The sequence below is a fragment of the Typopeltis vanoorti genome, chromosome 18 (assembly GCF_054136105.1).
Source record: "Typopeltis vanoorti isolate ZY-2024b chromosome 18, IOZ_Tvanoo_1.0, whole genome shotgun sequence".
Taxonomy (NCBI): domain Eukaryota; kingdom Metazoa; phylum Arthropoda; class Arachnida; order Uropygi; family Thelyphonidae; genus Typopeltis; species Typopeltis vanoorti.
The window spans coordinates 68,875,700-68,894,995 of record NC_143566.1 but is presented as its reverse complement, the minus strand read 5'-3'; the positions used below and the strand labels follow the sequence as shown (position 1 = coordinate 68,894,995).

Below are 19,296 nucleotides of genomic sequence, written 5' to 3'. Positions count from 1 at the left end.
CCTTCGAGAGGTCAATTATCTCGAAGAGCGAGACGGCTATGAATAACGACTGTCTGTTACGATATGACACGTATACCCCAGAGACTATTCTGCTAAACGCGGCTTTCTTCCCATCTCTCCAAGGCAGAAAGAATAATCTTACCTGAAATAGTTTTCCCGGCGAATACTTGAACCTATTCCAGCAGGCGTACCTGTGGAACACTCTTTTAAAAGATGTCTTTACCAACAGCAACTTCGACACCAAACACGTGACGTTTATTCAGAGAATTTGCAAACACGAAGCTCCTTGTGTACTCAGGTAGGAGATGCAGATCATGTCATGTCGCTGAAGTAAGAGTACTATGTCGCAATTAGTTCGGCATTCGTTCTACGGGAAAGCACTGGTAGTTTTGGCCAGTTTCGCTATATATGCATGCATTTCATACACATACACACGCGGACAATGCAGCTGCTGGGTCTTTTCCCGTTTCTATGGTGATGGGAGGTAAACAGAAACGCGTACCGATCGTTTCAGAATGCCGGTGACACACCAGGACCAGGAGGCGCTTATTCGATAACCACGCAGCCTTAATAAATACCACACTATACGTTTCATTGCACCAATTCTCTTGCTAGGCGTTTGCTCTCACCAAGGATATTTCAATTAGAAATTCTCGGCACGGGTAAATGCACTGTTGTTCTTCGAAGTAGCATTTCACTTAAGTCGTTCGTAGAACTTTCTCCTCTTTATCTTAAATACTTACTCTGTGATATTCAAAGCAAAATAAAATAATAATAAGGAGGGGAAAAAAAAACGTTAACAGTATAGCAACTTCGAGCAGAAGAAAGATGAATATGAAACTATATTTTTTTCTGAAGTACTGAATTTATGTAGAATCAGCATTGTGACAATTATCTCGATCGAAAAACATGAGAGAGAGCAAAACTGCTAAACCATTGTCATTAACATGTAATACAACAATTTCTCTGTCAGAAACTGAATGGGAAAGACGTGACTAGAAAATCAATTGTCACACGGGGATGCTTGGAAATAGAAACAGTTATTTACAAAGAAAATTCCCCAAACGATAAAACAACACAAAGAATTACACGCAACAGTATACTATGGGTTTATCGACAACAACGCAAATGTGATCTATAAACGCACAGCGACACGTGTTTCCAATTATACAAATATGTACCTTAAGGTTTCGAGAACAAACAAGATATCAAGGGAAAAAAAAATACCGATTAACCCGAATCAAAACTTCGGAAAGTAAGACGAATTACAACTATTATGATATCTAAAGAGATGCCCAACCAAGTGAAAAAAACCCAAACAACACAAACGATTTAGCGTCCAGCGAAACGTAAAAACCATTGTTTCTGTGTTCAGAAACCTTGAAAATTGAGAAACGTGAAAAATATCGTAATGACAGTGCGGCAATGGTCGTTATCATCTCTAATGATCGGAACAGACGGTGTGGAAGTCAAAGATCAGTTCAGAAAAACTACATTTGGCGATGCGAGCCACCCATCTGAAACAAATGGAGATTCATTCACATCTTACTGTCGATTTGCTAGACGTTTTACCAAATGAAAGATTAAAATGAAATTATTATTTCTTTTCTTTGTTGAGCTATGGAGAACGTTTGCTAAGAAGACGTGCGATGTTGTATACAGAGAGGCTGGTAATCATCTTGTACATTTGCAAGATGATTACCAGCTCATTTGATAGACAGTAAGTCAACCATCTGTTGCCATTATTTTTATTTTAATTGTATAGTTGTTACGTAATGAATAAACTGCTTTTATTCATTGCATTAATTAGCATTTAAGCAATTGTTATACTGATTATTAAATGAGCAAAAATATTTTTTTTCCCCACGCCCTAATGAAGGTAGCGAATAAATACATCCTAGGATAGAGAGATTTCAGTTGCAGTCTAATAATGCAATTGCATCCATTTCCACCCCCGTCCAATGTTATTACACACTGTAGAGCATAATCTACCCTATATATATATATAAAGATAAGCCGAAATTTGAAATGTTTTTATGTCACGTTTTTTGTCTTACCAGCCCGGAACTCGGGGGGAGGGGGAGCCAGGGGGGATCCCCCCTAGTATAATATATCAAGTCAAGATAATGTACAGTCAAAACACATTCTGTGTCATTTTAAGGCGAATTATAGGAATGGTGGTCGGCATAAGATGTCCAAGCGTAGTGGGTTCAAGTTAATATGTATCACGTGTGGAGATCTTTCAACCAAAAGAGAATTTTGACACCCCTTCAAAATTTGCAAATTTCTCTTATCCATTACAATCTAAAACAGTATGTTTGAAATTTAAATAATTGTTATAAAGGATAGCAAAAAAAAATCCATTATTTTATACCAATTAAGCAAACAAGGTTTACTTGTCAAATTTTTTAAAAAATTATCGAGTTTTTCAAATGGTAAAACCTACGGACGTGACTTGTCTCGGTATTGAACTCCTTTTAAAAGGAGTTCAATATTGAACTCCTTTTAAAAGTAGAGGTGCTTTAAGCATTATTTTGAAGTGGTGGGCTTAATATATCCAGGGATATCAACTCAAACGCTCCTTCCATACCCATTGATAATTTGAAATATGTCATTATCGCAATATAAGAAATGAGAGTATTGATAACTGTATACATATCAGTTATTTTTGATGGGATCGGGGAAGAGGAAAACGTGTGAATTAAAACCTTTATGTCTTTATAATTTACGAATGCAACTTGAGGTAGTAAGGAGGAATTCTTACTTTTCAGCTAATCTGAAAATGAGAACTATTTCAAGGTATTTTATAGCATTCTTTTATACAGTTGAAAATGAAGGTAATAAATGACTAATGAATCAGGTACAAGATTGAGCGCCATTGTTTTGAGCTATGGGTGTGGGTGGGAGCTCTTTCCAGTGCACACTTTTGGACCACCCAGAAACTGAACTGACTGCCAAGCTATTACAAATACAGAAACGCAGTACGTATTTCTCTCCCCACACCACCCATTATGTTCCTCTTTTCCCACGCACACACGCTCGAATGAAAAATCTATTTCCAATGTACGTAAAAGTAAAAAAAAAAAAAAAAAAATGCGAAAAAAGTCCGAGTTGAATAGGTGTGTTTCGCACGCAAGCTGTTAAGTAGCAGCACAGCAGTTCAGATAAGCTGGTGGCGTTCCCATGCTGGACACTTCAAGGTAACTTTTATGGCATAACATCATATATTATGACAAGTTAAAGGGCTTTTTTCATCACATAGTAACGGAATTTTGTTAAAGCTATTCTTCCATTAAAAAAAAAGTTGGAACTTACTGGAATGTGATTCAAAGATTTGTGCAAAAAAAAGTTTGATATAAAAATTCAGCTTAAATGAAAATTAGCATACTAAAATGTGTGTGCAACTTTATAAAACCACTGCAGTTGTCCATTAAATAATTATTGCAAGGCTCTAATTACAGATAATCAGCCCATTTTAAATGATGAGGAAATATTTTAATTGCGAGCGTTGGGTTAATTTTTGAGAAAAAACTGCATTTTGTGTGTACCAGTAGCGCCACCTCATAGCTCACATTTTCCTACCAATATTAATAAACACTGCTTTTATACTGAGAGGCATACGAAAAAAAATTATTGTTTTGAACGCTCTCTCTCTCTCTTTCTCTAATTCGATACTCGTTTTTTTTTTTTTTTTTTTTTTTTTTTTGTAGGAATTAAAAATCAGATATCTCTCGCCCACAATAACAATATTTTAGATATTTTAGTAGTTTTGAGATAATATTTCAATTCGCAGATTTTTTTAAACTTTTGAAATCGTTTAGCTTGTAAATACAATCCTGAAACAACTTATTAAATGGATATTTTTTATTAGAATTAGCAATTTAATAATTAATTAATAAATTTAATACATAATTAAATTAATAATTTTCATTTTAACTATAAGTAAAATTTTGCTGTTGTTTACCATTCAGTTATAGATGATAATCAGGTATGCTAGGCGCGAGGCTAGTGATTTTGCGGAGAGACCTGCTAACGTGTTTTTGCAACATTATAGCATACATTTTTGGCAAGCGTAATAACAGATAAATAGAGAGAGAGCGAGAGAGAGAATGATCTGGGAAGAAATACTCAGTTATGATGTAAAACTGGGTAGAGCAATAGTGAATAAGGTTGATGCCGAGATCATGCAGGACGATTTATATAAACTGACAGTATGGGCAAAGAAGAATGGTTGTCAGTATAACGTAGCCAAGCGTAAGGTTATGCATTTCGGGATGAAAATATTACCATCTGTGTAACTAGGCTGCAAGAAAGTAATGAGGTTAGGAATTTAGGGGTGTAGTCGATTATGTGTTAATTCAGAGGTAATATTGAAAACGTGACTAAAAAAACTCGTAGTACAGAAGAACACACTGACAAGAAGAAATAAAGAGGTTATTATACGTTTTATTATTATTATTTTTTTTTTTTTATATAAGGCGTTGATGTAGTACCAGCTGGACTATTTTGCTCAGATGGTGTCAGATGTGGATCGGATCTAGAGGTGAGTGACCAAGATGGTGGCAAATCTCTGAGATGAGCCATATTATTTTTGTATGTGACTTCCCCACCCTCGAAAGGTTTTGTAAACCTAGTACTTTTTTTTTTCATTCTTATTAGTTTTTATGTATTTTTACATGGTATGGAAATCCTCCTCTAGACCAAACGCGGAACTTTTTCAAGCTATTTGAGAACTCCAATACGGGCATGATACATCAGGGAATGAAATTCATTTTTCACTTAAAGACAATCACAAATATCCATGCCCACAGCAGGATTCAAACCCGCAACCTGCTGGTTGGAACGCAGAAACATTAAATACTTTGTTAACCAGGTGGAGAAGGGGAGGGGATATATTAGGCATATAAGTTGCTTAGGGGTTTTATAGGATGATATAGAGGAAATGTTTCAGTACATGACTAATGTGTTAAACTAGAAGTCACCCATAGAAATTAAGTAAGAGTGTAGTTAGCAAGGGCGTGAGGACACGATTTTTTTCATTGGAGAATGGTGACTGATTGGAATGGGTTGCCAGAGTCAGTTGTAAGTGCTTTGTCGGTGAATGAGTTCAAAGCAAAATATGACAAGTATCGTGCAAATAATGGAATGTTAGTGGGCTTCATGCGATGGGTCGGTCTACAGGTTCCATGGAGATTCCCATATAATAATAATAATAATAATAATAATAATAAATAAAAAACGAGGCTCGCCAACTTACAATAGCTCACGAAGCGTATAATCACTCTTATTTAACACAAAATGAACTCTAACGCATTTTTTTTTTTCAGTTTGTGCAAATTCGTTCTTAAAACAACAAATTCTTAAAATAAACATAAATAAGATCTTTATGTATGACACTGGAGGATCGCCAGCACAAATTAAATTTCCCCATTACAAGTGATGACCAATTGCGAAGAAGAATTCAATTGGGACGGAGTTAAAAAAAAAAAAAAGAAAACAAAAGTATTCTTTCTTTCAGCAATTTTCCTCAAGATTTTTTACACGAAAGAGGGATTAACGCTTTCAGATTAAACATCCGTATTTGTTATTGTTACTAACATCTCCATGGAGTCGTAGGCTGTATAAAAACACTGACCCGCTTGCAGTGAGGCAGCTCAAAATTCATCGCATCGCAAAATTTATTTAATGGATTGTAAGAACTATTTTCTCAAGTTATGGATCGCCATAAATTTAGCATCAAATTACGGAATTCATGGTGTGACACTACACTAACAGCTCCTCTACTAAAAATGTATTGATTGTTTAGCGAAAACTGTTACTTTACTCTGTGACCATGAAACAAATTGCGTTCAAGATAAAAGATACATTAGCGTGCAAGAGTATAAAATGGACACGTACAACGAGGAATCCAGAACGTATTGATTTAGTGCCGAGCGGAAGGAAAAACTTATATAACCGATGTATTTGTCGCATTAATCAATAAACTCGCAAAAAATCTGTTTAAAATGAAAGGAAAGGAAGTCGCGGTTGCAAAATAGTTATTTGCCTCTATTTCCCATTAGGTATTTCAGTATATGCGTGCTAAATGAAAGTATAATGAGCGAAAAGGTTAGAAAACATAAGTTCACATCGTAGTTTTCACTTAAATAACGAAATATAAACGATTATCGATCAGTAAAAATACAAATTTACCCAATAAATAATTCGTAATTTCTTTATTTTTATGTTACGTAATTCTTGAGATGCCAGGAAAAAAAAAACTGGGCTAATATTTTAAAATATTGAAATGAGCATCCCGTACTTCATTTTACTGTTGAAAAAGGTTCTGCAGCTTTAGGATAGGATGCAATAATTTGAAATGAAAGACCAGATAAACAACTGCTTTTGACATTCCAAATGAACTGCACGAAATGAAGAATTACAAAGCGCCTACCATAAAAAAGAATAGACTGATAAACCAACATAATACAGTGTTCCAGACCATATGTGAATAATCGTAACAGATTGTGCAAGGAGAGTCTTATAGTACCCATGGAAGACATTCCATGTACATCTACACACAGGAATATGTCAGTGAGTGAAATAGAGCCTCGATAAAAGTCGAAATTATTTATATATTCCACTAAGAAACGAATCATTTTCAAGTTCAGCATTCTTACAAAATTAATAAAATTCTGAATACTGTCAAAACATTAAAACAATATCCAAGTGTAATCTAGTACAGTGTTTCCCAGTTCAAACCACACTGTTGGCCGGTAAAATAGCATACTTATTTACTACATAATTTTAAAGTGAACGCAGACTAGATTCGTTATGATTCTTAATATCATGTTGATATTATTATTATTTGATTGTTAATAATTGTGGAGTGCCTTCTTCTGGATAGATTCAAATATTTTTAAGGAAGACTTTCTTGCACAAACCACCCTAAATGTGAGACCAATGTTCTAAGGTAGGGTTGATTTATACGGTTAGAAGCTGCACAAAAAACAGCTTCTTAAAAAAAAAAAAAAAAAAAAAAAAAAAAAAAAAAAAAAAAAAGATTTTTTGAAGACTAGGCTATGGAAGTGATATACTTACAACGATATATTAGAGGCGTTAATCTCCCAAAAGAAAAGTTGAAATGACTTTCCTTGCATGAAATAAGACACAATTCTGTTTAATAGTATTAAAGTTAATAAGGTTGTTCTCACTCCACTAAAAATGTTTAAGAGATCAGTATTTAAGGCACTGATTGTGAAAGATTTTGTAGTTAGTTTGGGAGCATTGGTAGGGTTTGTCAAATTATCATCAGCAAAACTATGGACGAGATTTGAGGTTGGTGAGAGAAGGTCATTTAAAAATAGCAGAAGGATTTGGGCAAAGTACAGAACCCTAGGTACACAAATGACCAGAAGGGAAGCTGGTAATCCAGTTCAAAGAATCAGCTGTGTCTTACCTTTTCTTGAATCCATTCAAACTACATGGACTCAACCTCTAAAGGCAATCCATTCCGATCACAAACTGCTCTGAGAGAAAAAATCCAGCTCTTTCCCTTCTTGACTGCTTTCATTCTCAATGTCCATGGATGCCCTTTTCCCCACCCTCCATAAAATGAAAAAAATTTCATCTACTGGGATCCTATATGATCTTTCAGAAGTTTGTAAGTCTCAATCCTATCACTCCTCTTTTGTCTGTTTGCTAGCGTCTGCAGTCCACAAATTCTCAATCTCTGTCTTTTCCATGATCCGAATATTATCTTTAACACACACATTGTCTCTCTTTCTCTCTCTCTCCACTATATCAGAATCACCATGGAGAAGAGGAGACCAGACCTGCACACATCTGTCTAAGTAAGGTCTTATCAAAGCTTTTCTAAAGAGGCAAAATGACTTCCTTATCTTTACATGTCAAGTTTGGTTTCAGCATTGCAATTATCCTCTGAGTTGTATCTGGGAGTTTTGGTAGATAGGAAGTTGACGTCCAAGGGCCATATAGCAAAGACTGCAAATATGGCCCTTGGACTTCAACTTCCTATCTACCAAAACTTCAAGATTCCTAGCCTAATCAGTTTCTTCTGGTATAATCCCACTAATATAAGACATTGGATATCTCATTATGCCAAAGTGAATAACTTGACATTTACTAATACTGAACTGACAGCAGCCATTTTTCACATGCTGACAATTCCAGCCTCTTCAAATCATTCTGAAACTACTGCATGTCAGTCACATTCCTGATTACCCTGCCTATCTTTGCATCATCAGCAAACAACTGTATGTCACCTGTCAAATCCTTTAATGTCAATGATGTAAAGATTTCGAATAACGATAGACCAAGAACTGATCCCTGTGGTACATCACAGTCACCTTCATCCCATGCTAATATTTTATAATTCAATCCCATATTTTCCAATTTATGGAACAATCTTTAATGCTATCAAAAGCCTTAACAAAATCCATAAGTATTATGTCGTAACCATTCCCCTGTCTAATTCAATGGTAATGTTGTTAAAAAATGTGAACAAGTTGCTTAAACATAACCTTCTCTTTGTAAACCCATGTTGCTCATTGCAAAGTATAGATTCCCTGTCAACCCATTTCTCTATGCAAGCTTTAACCTTGCCAAAATCTTTACCACCACTCCAGAGATATAAGTCGATAGTTAGACACATCAGATATTCATCATCATTATAAGTGGTAATAATAATAATAATTGTATGATGATACACGGCCATGAGTCCCCTTTATGGGGAGGTACGGCACCATCTTATTCCCCTCAAATTTTATCTGGGCTCCAGAACTGGCATAGCTGACGAATCAGACCTATGGCTAGGTCAGTATTCCTGACTGTAATCCGTGTGTGTTCACTGGACTGGTTTGCCTGCTTGTGGGATGAAAAACCCTGCTGTCCATGCCCAAAACCGGCTAACTTGGCTATGGCTGAGGAAGATCCTTAAGCTCGTGTCGTCGACAAGAATCTAACCTAGGACACTCCTTCCCCAGGCATATGGTTGTGAAGTGCATAGCCACTAGGCTAACTGCACGGACATTATAACTGGTATTCTGCTATGTCTATGGACAATTTGGAAAATTGCTGCTGATTGCAAATAGCATCTCTTCCATCTTGATCAGTGGAAATGGAGAAGGAATGCCAGCTTGAGTTGTAAATATTGAGATTCTCAAGGAAGACTAATGATTTAATGAAGCAATAACAAATTAATGCACTGAATAGGGCAAATTCTGAATCAAAATAGACTGAAAAGTTGGAGATATAAAGTTTAGCATTCTCTGACAGAGAATGGCAGATATGAAAAAATGCACAGGTTCCACTGTTGTATCCTCAAAATGAAGTAAAAACAGCTTTTGAAGTTGAATATCGATAATAGTGTGTTGAGTATGCCAGCAAAGGCCATCATCAACACTGCATGTGAGAAGGAAGGGGGGGGGGCACCCATGTTCTAGCATATCAACATTAATCTGTGAAAAAATGTATATTCAAACAACTCCAAGATATAAGAGTCTGCATATAATTTCAAATACATGAATGCTACTGAGAGAATATGCAATAAAACAGTGTGAAAACAAAAATCATAGATTAAATGACAAATTGTCAACAGATTCAAATTCAAAGAAAGCATAAAAAAAAACTAGTAGATGCATGAAATTAAAGATACAATTCAAAGAAAAGATTCAAAATAAGTAAATCTGCAGTGTCTTGGCTTTAAAAACTATGGTGTGGGGAGGGGGAAGAAGCAAAGTATAAATTACTATCACATGACATCTCTAAGGACTCATTGAGAAAGAAAGTGAGTGAGAGAGAGGACATTCTACTCTACTGCATATAACTTTCCACTACTTAAATCCACATACTACATGTAACACTACCACAATCACCTACACACAACACCATCTATCTAATGCCCACCACTAATAGTATTTTTGTCTGTAAATTGCACGTTCACTTGGCCAATTTGTATGTGCAACGAAAAACCCTGCTATCTCTATACGGATTGGCTAATTCATAAATAAATGAACTCATATAACTAAACAATGAATGCCTCTGATGGCATTCATTAATGACTTTTGTCAAAAATCATTTGGCATACATTTGAAGTTTGGCTGAATTTTAAGAATAGGTATATCTTATTTTTTTTTTTTTTTAACCTTTCAAAATTTGCCCTATTTGGATGTATTTATTTGTTATTGCTTTCCAGAGTCTGATCTGGTTGTCTTCATTATTTGTCTTGCTTTTCTGTAATCTAAATACCAAAACAGTGAGTTAGCCTTCCTTGGGAATCTCAATATTTACAACTCAAACTAGCGTTCCTTCTCCATTTCCACTGATCAAGATGGAAGAGATGCTATTTGCAATCAGCAGCAATTTTCCAAATCGTCCATAGACATAGCAGAATACCAGTTATAATGATGATGAATATCTGATGTGTCTAACTATCAACTTATCAGTATCTCTGGAGTGGCGGTGAAGATTTTGGAAAGGTTAACACTTGCATAGAGAAATGGTTTGACAGGGAATCTATACTTGGCAATGAGCAACATGGGTAAGCAACTTGCTCATTTTAATGTTTGCCCAATATTTCAGTCTGAAACTAGCAGACTATCTTCAGTGGCTTGATAGGAACAGTTTTAACAAGGTGGAATACAAACAATTGATCATTCAAAAGTAGAAAGATGCGTGATGTTACACTGCTAAGCATTAAAGAGAGGAAAAATTTCATTAGTGTGAATAAATTATAGGTATTAATTCACAATTTCATATAACAATCTTAATTTATAAATTCAATTAAAGATAACATGAGACTAATGTAAGAATTAAAGGTCTCAATTAAAAAAAAAAAATTGTTTTAGTGTGTTATCCGGATTAAACTTTCCCATATTTTTGACAAGGATACACAGTCATTTTGATTCAAGTTAGGGCGTTGAAGTAAGGCCTCAGCACTCTCTTTGAATAGGCATTCGAATTTATAGCGACATCTGTGTAGAAGGCGAGTCTTGGACCAGAGAATGTTGTGGCTTGTCTCTATCCTGAAATAAGTTGTAAATATTGTAAACAATATAGGAGAAAGAACACAGCCTTGTCTGACACCTTTCTTTACTGGGAATTCCTTCAAGGATTCTCTTGATATTTTTATTAAAGCAGTTTGCTTCCAAACATTAAAATATTCTTGTGTTAATTCTTGTGTTAACGTGTTTATAATTCTTAATTTAATGTCACAAGTGTCTCTCAAGAATAGAACATTACCATTGAGTTAGACACGGGAATGATTACACCATAATACTTATGTACTTTGTTAAGGCTTTTGACAAGATACAGCATTTGAAGACTGTTGCATAAATTGAAAAATATTTTATTGTGCCACAGGGATCCGCTCTTGGTCTGTGTCAGATGTCATTTCCTTCCAGGAGGTTGACTACCATGAGCTTCCACCATATACAGTTTTGTTCTTCTCTTTTCCATTCTTCATAAAACAAAAAGGTTCAGTCCTTAATATTTCTCATCCAATCTGTTCTCTGTCTTCTTCTTTTTCCTTGTATCATTCTTTCTAGAAGTGTTTTAGTAGGGATTCATGCCTTAATATGTGACCAAGGTGGTTTTCCTTTTCTTAATGATTTTCAACAGAGTCCTATCTTCTCCAATCATCTCTAAATTAGTTTTTTTTTTTGGCAGTCCATGGGACTCTAAGGAATCTTCTCAGGATCCACATTTCAAAGGCTTTTAGTTTATTTTCACAATATTTTGATATTGTCTAGGTTTCTGCTCCATATAGCAGTGTTGATCATACATAGCATTTGGACAGCCTAATTATTGTTTTTGTGTGAATTTCCCTTGAGGTCACAATGTTTTTAATGCTAATGAAGGCTGATCTAGCAATTTCTATCCTTAGGTTTTGAAGATCTTTTTTTATTTCAGCCAGCAGTATCGTATCGTCTGCATATCTTAAGTTGTTTATGTTTCTGCCTCCCATGATGATGGCTCCTTTAAATTCTTCTAATTGCTGGAAGATATTTTCAGTATAGAGGGTAAACAATATAGGAGAAAGAACACAGCCTTGTCTGACACCTTTATTTACTGGGAATTCCTTTGAGGATTCTCCTGAGATTTTTATTGAGGCAGTTTGCTCCCAATATAGATTTATCAGTAATCTGGTATCTTTACCATCTGCTCCTAATTTTTTGATGCATTCTATTAGTTCTTGGTCTAATGTTGTTCAAAATCTTTACACAGTGACATTCAAGGATTTGACAGGTGACATACAGTTGTTCGCTGATATTGAAGATGTGTAGGGTAATCAGCATGTGAAAATGGTTGTCAGTTCAATATTAGTAAATGTAAAGTTATTCACTTTGGCGATATCCAATGTCAGATATTAGTGGGATTATGCTAGAAGAAACTGATCATTGAAAGTTTTTCCTTGGTTATATTATATTATAAATTAAAGATGCCAAAAAAATATATTCTTGGTTTATCCTTTAATTTATAGTATAACCCAGTGGCACACTCAGGATTTAATCTTGGAGGGGGCCGAGCGCTCAGGATTTAACCTTGGTGGGGGGGCAAGTTGAGTAGACAATTTGCGAATACACACTACGCATTGCATACGACCTATGACTAAGCATCTGTAGTGATCGCTAATTTAAGTAGAATAGAAATAGAAGACACGACACAGCATAAATAAAAAAAAATTAATTTTAATTAGGAAAAGATTTTTGGAAAATTTTCTAGTGTTTTTTCCTTTTCTTTGGGGTACCCGGACCCCTTGGGTCCCCAATCTGGGTGTGCCACTGGTATAACCAAGTGGAAAATCTTTCAACATCTTTTAATAATAAGGTGTGACACCTTTTGGCTACTTATATATATATATATATATATATATAAGTAGCCAAAAAAAAAAAATATATATATATATATATGACTTCTGCATTACTTCAACCTTGGTAACACTTCTGGATCTGGCTACCGCTGATGAGACCTCAATAAAGGTTGAAAGTCTTCTGGGTAGTGACCCTTCTCATTATAATGCATAGCATTATACATGTCCCTAAGGATATGTGCTTTGCATTGTAGGATACCAAGGCAATTGATGTGAAGTCATTAGCCTCTATATACAAGTTGCCCAAGATAAAGGATTAAACCAAGAATATAATATGTTCGCATCTTTAATTTAAAGAACAGGGATCTAGGAGTTTTGGTAGATAGGTAGTTGAAGGGCCAATATAGCAAATATAACTTAAGAGGATAATTGCAGTGCTGAAATAAACCATGACATATAAAGATAAGAAAGTCATTTTGCCTCTTTACAAAAGTCTTGATAAGACTTTACTTGGACTACTGTATGCAGGTCTGGTCTCCTCATTTCCATGGTGATTCTGATACAGTGGAGAGAGAGAGAGTGTGTATGTTAAAGATATTTGGATCATGGAAGAGAGAGAGAGTTTGAGAATTTGTGGACTTCAGACACTAGCAAACAGGGGAAAATAGGATTGAGACTTAACCTTCTGGAAGTGATGGAATCAATCTGAAATTTCTTTTCAGATTGATTCCATCACTGCAAAGAGGTTATTCTGTGACATCTGCAAGGATTATGCACTTCACTTCAATTTTCTTGGCTTAAGTGGCTTAATTGCTACCTCTACTATGTTATTGAAAGCTTGTGCATTTCTATCACCTAAACATGTAGAACATTAAATTTCTCTGCACACAAACTAATAATTTGTATGATTTATTTATGTATTTTATAAAAAAATTAATTTGTGTGATTACTTCTTTCCATACATCAAGAAAAGGGGAAATACAAGTCTGCTGACAAAGTATTAGTTAATCAATGACCACCAGCATGCATTCCATTTCTCCAAATCTTTCCATTATTAGAAAGGTTTAGAGAAATCCATACTAGAATGTGTACCTGGTAAGGCACTACTGACACCTATTCGGCAGCTGATCTGTAAATATCCCAAATCTTCCCAACCTTAGAATATTATTATTAAAAGAGACCTCCAGGAAGTCAGAGACTCATTGAGGGAGGCCACATACTACATGCACCAGCTATCATATTTATTCTTGAATTCATTCACACTGCTTGCACTCACAACATCCAATAGAAATCCATTCCAATCAGCTCTCAGCTTCCAAGGATGCCCTCTTATCCTTTCCTCACCATCCATAAATGGAAAAATTCCATCAAACGAAATCCTGTATGACTCTTTCAGAAGTTTGTAGATCTCAATCATATTAATCCTGTTTGCTAGTGTCTGCAGTCTACAAATTCTCAATCTGTCTTCATAATCAGTATTCCATAATCCTGATATCATTTTTAACACTCTCCTTTGCACTCTCTCCACTATATCAAAATCACAATGGAAACCAGACCTGCGCACAATAGTCCAAGTGAGGTCTTATCAAGACCTTGTAAAGAGGCAAAATAACATCCTTATCTTTACATGTGAACGTTTGTTTTGGCATTACAATTACCTTTTGAGTTGTATTTACAATCTTTGCTACATGGCCCCCTGAACTTCCTATCTACTAGCACTCCAAGATCCCTAGCCTCATCAATTTCTTCTAGCATAATCCAACCAATATAATATAACATTGGATATCTAATCATGCCAAAGTGAATGACTTTACATTTACTGGCATTCATTTTCCCATGACCTATTTCCAGCCTATTTAAATCATTCAAGTACTGCATATCAGCAGTATTCCTGATTACCCTACCTATCTTTGTATATCAGCAAATAGCTGTATGTCGCTTGTCAAATCCTTTCCAATATCATTAATGTACAGATTAAATAAGAGTGGACCAAGCACTGATACTGGTGGTACATCACTGGTTACCTTAAATCTTGCAGACTCACATTCCCTGTATACGACTTTTTGATATCTGTCAGTCAGCCATCCTCTTATCCATGCTAATATCCTATAACTCAAACCCATATTCTCCAATTTATGCAGCAGTTTACCATGCTGTATTCTGTCAAAAGCTTTTGCAAAATCTAAAAGTATCATGGTGTATCCATTCCCCTTGTCTAGTTCAATAGTAACATTGTTATAGAATGTGAGCAAGTTACTAAAACATGACCTTCCCTTAGTAAACCCACATTGCTCATTGCAAAATAGAGATTCACTGTCAACCTATTTCTGAATGTGTTGTCCTAACCAATTTTTCCAAAATCTTCACCACCACTCCTGAGATACTAATTGGTCATTAGTTGGATACATTGGTCTTTGCACCACCCTCATGCAATGGGATTACCATACATTCTTTCCATTCCTGTTTTGAGACGCATATTAAACAGCCTGGTCAAAGGAATAGCCAGTTCAGCTGAACACTCTTTTAGCACACATGCTGATATCCCATGAGTCCCTATGGCTGAATTGTTATCAGGTTGTGCAACAGCTCTGATACCTGATCCTCATACACCTGAGTTTCTTCATTCAGTGAAGAAGTAGCAGTGAGCTCAATATCGCATACACCAGGTTGATAGCTTTTAACAAAATGAGCACTCATTAGTTGAACAGCCTTTTCTGTATCTGTTACCCTCACACTATCTGCATTTAGAAGAGTCATTCTTTCATATCCATACTTTCTTTTGCAGCCATATCGATAGAATTCTTGTGGGTTGTCTTTAGCACGCAGAGCAAGTTTCTTTTTATACTCAGATTTTGCTTGCCATACAACAGTTGTGACTATTCTAGCCTGCTGCTTATAACATAATTTTCATAATGGACATCCTTATGCACACGGTATTCCTTCCACATCATCCTTTTCTTACGAATCTCTTGTTTAATAAGATTACACGCCTACCCTATTTATTCTTCGAACTCTCAAGACACATTCTAATATTGCATCATTTAAGTATGTTTAAATGCTTCCTATGCACTGTCGATTTTCTTCCCATCCAGCAACCGATCCCATTCCACTGAACTCAGTATACTCCTCAGTTGGTCATAATTTCCTGCTTTGTAGAAAGTATTTTTAACCTGGGTATAGTTATGTTAAAGATACCAAGCAATTTTAAACTTGGTTTTACTCCATTTTTTCCAAGTAAGCAAACAGACAAAATGTCAAGTTTGCGCCTGCAATTTATGCAAGACTAGCTGATCCCACAGGTAGTGCAAGACCAAGGCAACTCGTGGTAAAAGTGGAGCAAGCTCTGATCACTAATCTTAATATTTACCCTTAATGCCAAAACACATCTCCAAGAAGGGGATGTATGATGTTTTGTATTAAAGGCAAGGGGCCACTACCCAGACCGGTTTCGACCTTTATTGAGGTCTCATCAGTGGGAGCTAGGCTAGAAATACCAAGATTTAGTAATGCAGAGCTTGTAAGTATTTTACCAAAACCAGTTACCATAAGGTGTTATAACCTTATTAAATAAAAATCTCGGAGGAGATATAGATGTAGAAAGTATTTTTAACTTGGGTATAGTTATGTTAAAGATACCAAGCAATTTTAAACTTGGTTTTACTCCATTTTTTTTCCAAGTAAGCAAACAGACAAAATGTCAAGTTTGCGCCTGCAATTTATGCAAGACTAGCTGATCCCTCTGCATTACTAAATCTTGGTATTTCTAGCCTAGCTCCCACTGATGAGACCTCAATAAAGGTCGAAATTGGTCTGGGTTTCTGCTTTGTAGTTCAGCATGTAACCTTTTCTAAATAGAACATTCATAAACTTAGTCACTTCCCAAGTGAATACAGCATGATCACTGTCACTAACTGGAGGCAGAATAATCAAATCTAATCTAACACTTTGACCTCGAGTTCCTTCTGTCAACATGCAGCTTGAGGAAGTTGCCCCAAAACAGCTCATAAATGCATTTTCATTCTTCTCATGAGATTGTACTGCTACCCCAATCAATATTTGGATAATTAGTCTCCCATTATGATTACTCTTTTCACGCTCATGTTTTTTATTTGGTGATGCATTTCTTCATTACTAGCAACCGATCCATCAGGTCTATTAACAATACCCCACTATGTAATTGATCTTGTTAAATTCCACCTCACACCAGATGGCTTCAAACTCACTGCCACGTGAAATACCGTTAGTAGCAGTATTACAGTCATAGGTCTCAACTCTAACTGGATTCAAGTAATCCAATATCATTAGTAACATGCCCCCTCCTCTCCTATCCTTCCTAAAAATACTGTACCCTTTACACTCAATACCAGTTAGTATGTCTGATTCAGATAGCCAGGTCTTACTATGCCTACAATCTGAGGTCCCAACATATTGATTAAAGCAACAAACTCTACCTCTTTGTTTCTGATACTACTAGCATTTGTGTACAGACATAATCTACTTGTATGTTCTTTTGTATACTCTTGTGTGCAGTCTGTATGACATTGTTGAACGACTTGCAGATCTCTATACTTCTCAAGTGCCTTATACATGTAGACATCTTTGCACACTTTTGGTGGGTCCGGACAGACAAACAGAAAGTCAAAATCACCCTCTCTCCTCATCTACATTTCCATGACAAAGCCCATTCCCATCATCAACACAGTTATATAACATTGTTGCTCTTACACTCACATTTTCACCATTCTTCCCTTAATATTATTCTCAATGTTTGGGGCAGTGTATCAAAAATCTTCCTCGGAATCCTTGAGGTCTTATCTTTTTGACAAGTACTTCCGTGGGCACTGGCTCCAACGAATTGATTCCTTCCTCCATTTTCCATAAGCCTTTTACAAATATCAGCAGTAGTGGCATCCTTTTACAGTTAAACTGTAAATCCACCAAGCCTAATTCTCCTCTTTCATTTTATCTGCCTCTGTTCTCTCAAGGTTCTCACTTTGGGGGAACACTTATTCTCACCAAGTGTTCCCCCAAATACTAACAATCAAAAATTAACATTTTTAGAGAAAAGTATTAATAGGTCCTTAAACTTTGCTTATATGGCATCAATGTGCTATAAGTTCTGCAATGGGTCGGCACTGATCACTAAAGCAGCATGGATACAAGATGCCAAGCAATAGCCTATTGCTAAATGGTTGCAAATGTATTAACAAGTTTGATGTAATACTATGCTAAAAGTTCCAAAATTTTACTGTTCTCAATTCAAACTGCATTCGAATGTAATGATACTTACTTCATCTGTAGCTCTGAGTTTAATTCACAATGTCAAAGGAAAACAATATCTATCTATATATATATATATACACTAATGTTATTTAGCTTCCAATATTCTACCACCACTAGTTTTTTCCACAGACAATCACAAACATCCATGCCCACAGCAGAATTCGAACCCACAACCTTTTGGCTGGAGAGCAGATATGCTAACAACTCAGCCAGCCAGGCCGCCAGAAACAGTTTTTAAAAATTATAACAGACAACACAAAAGAACTGAAGTTCTAATTTTGTGCCGCTTATTTCTTGAAAAAGAGATTTTAATAAGTATTAAGTTGATCCTAAAATGACTGTCTCCCAGATTTTTGATAAATTAATACAGTCATACTTCTTGCAGTTTCATAACTGCTGCAGGTTCCAAAAGCAGTCTCCCCAACTTGTGAGTTCTGTGTAGCATTTTGGTTTTCTTTCATATACTCTTGTGTAAAGGGGTGTCTAAAGCATGGTTTGCCATTCCCAGCTTACCATAGTGATGGTGGTGAATGTATTTCTTAAGTGGATGTCAACAGATATTCCTGTCTATTCATTGTAAGCCATTCGCAAGTACGGGTACTTCATACTCTCCTAGATATGATAAAGGATGGAGTTTGTGAATAGAGAAAGGTTGCTAGCTTGATTATGGTATGAATGTGAGGCGATATGGAATTATATTTATTAAGCATTCTTGGTTATCTTTTCAGATGTGCCCTGGATATAAGGGATGGTAACAGTTTTGCTGTCCTATCTACTTGGGAGGGGAGGGGGAAGGAAGCATTTTGTATTTTATCTATCCATTTATTTGTTCCAATGATGCTGTTCTTGCCCTGAAACAAGAGCCAAACAGCCTGGTTCTGCATGTTAGTGGTTTTAAAATCAATATTGCTGGGCTGAATGATGGTGTGATTATGAAAATATCTTCCACTTTGTATAGCATTTTATAAACAAAAAAAAAAAGTGTGTGTATGTGTGATTAAATAAAAGAACATACCTCTTAAAGATTTACAATCTAATCTGGAACAAAAATAGAGCACGAGGTTGAGGTGAAAACATTAGCTTCCCATTACTTGTACATGTTTGCAGCTTTAAAGGATAATTGATAAGTAAAAATACTTCTCTAATAATGAATTTATGTGAATGATACTGATTTTGTTTCTAAATGTAAGAAGAAATCTAAA

The 19,296-nt window shown here is 35.7% G+C and overlaps 2 protein-coding genes across 8 annotated transcripts in view; one reads left to right on the top strand and one right to left on the bottom strand.

Moving 5' to 3' along the window:
* LOC150096751 (calcyphosin-like protein) overlaps nt 1–239 on the bottom strand; it is a 58,717-nt gene extending 58,478 nt beyond the window's left edge. Inside the window, exon 1 of the mRNA XM_090408256.1 lies at nt 143–239. The gene's annotated coding sequence lies outside the window, so the exon portion shown is untranslated. The remainder of the gene's footprint in view (nt 1–142) is intronic.
* LOC150096750 (uncharacterized) overlaps nt 1–19,296 on the top strand; it is a 326,095-nt gene that overhangs the window by 262,706 nt on the left and 44,093 nt on the right. The window contains exon 6 of one of the 7 annotated variants that reach the window (XM_090408267.1): nt 18,823–18,886. The exons of the other annotated variants lie outside the window; for them this stretch is intronic. Coding sequence (XP_090264393.1) covers nt 18,823–18,849 — 27 coding nt within the window. The 3' untranslated portion in view covers nt 18,850–18,886. Of the gene's footprint in view, nt 1–18,822; nt 18,887–19,296 lie in introns of those variants that run through there. 7 annotated transcript variants of the gene reach the window in all.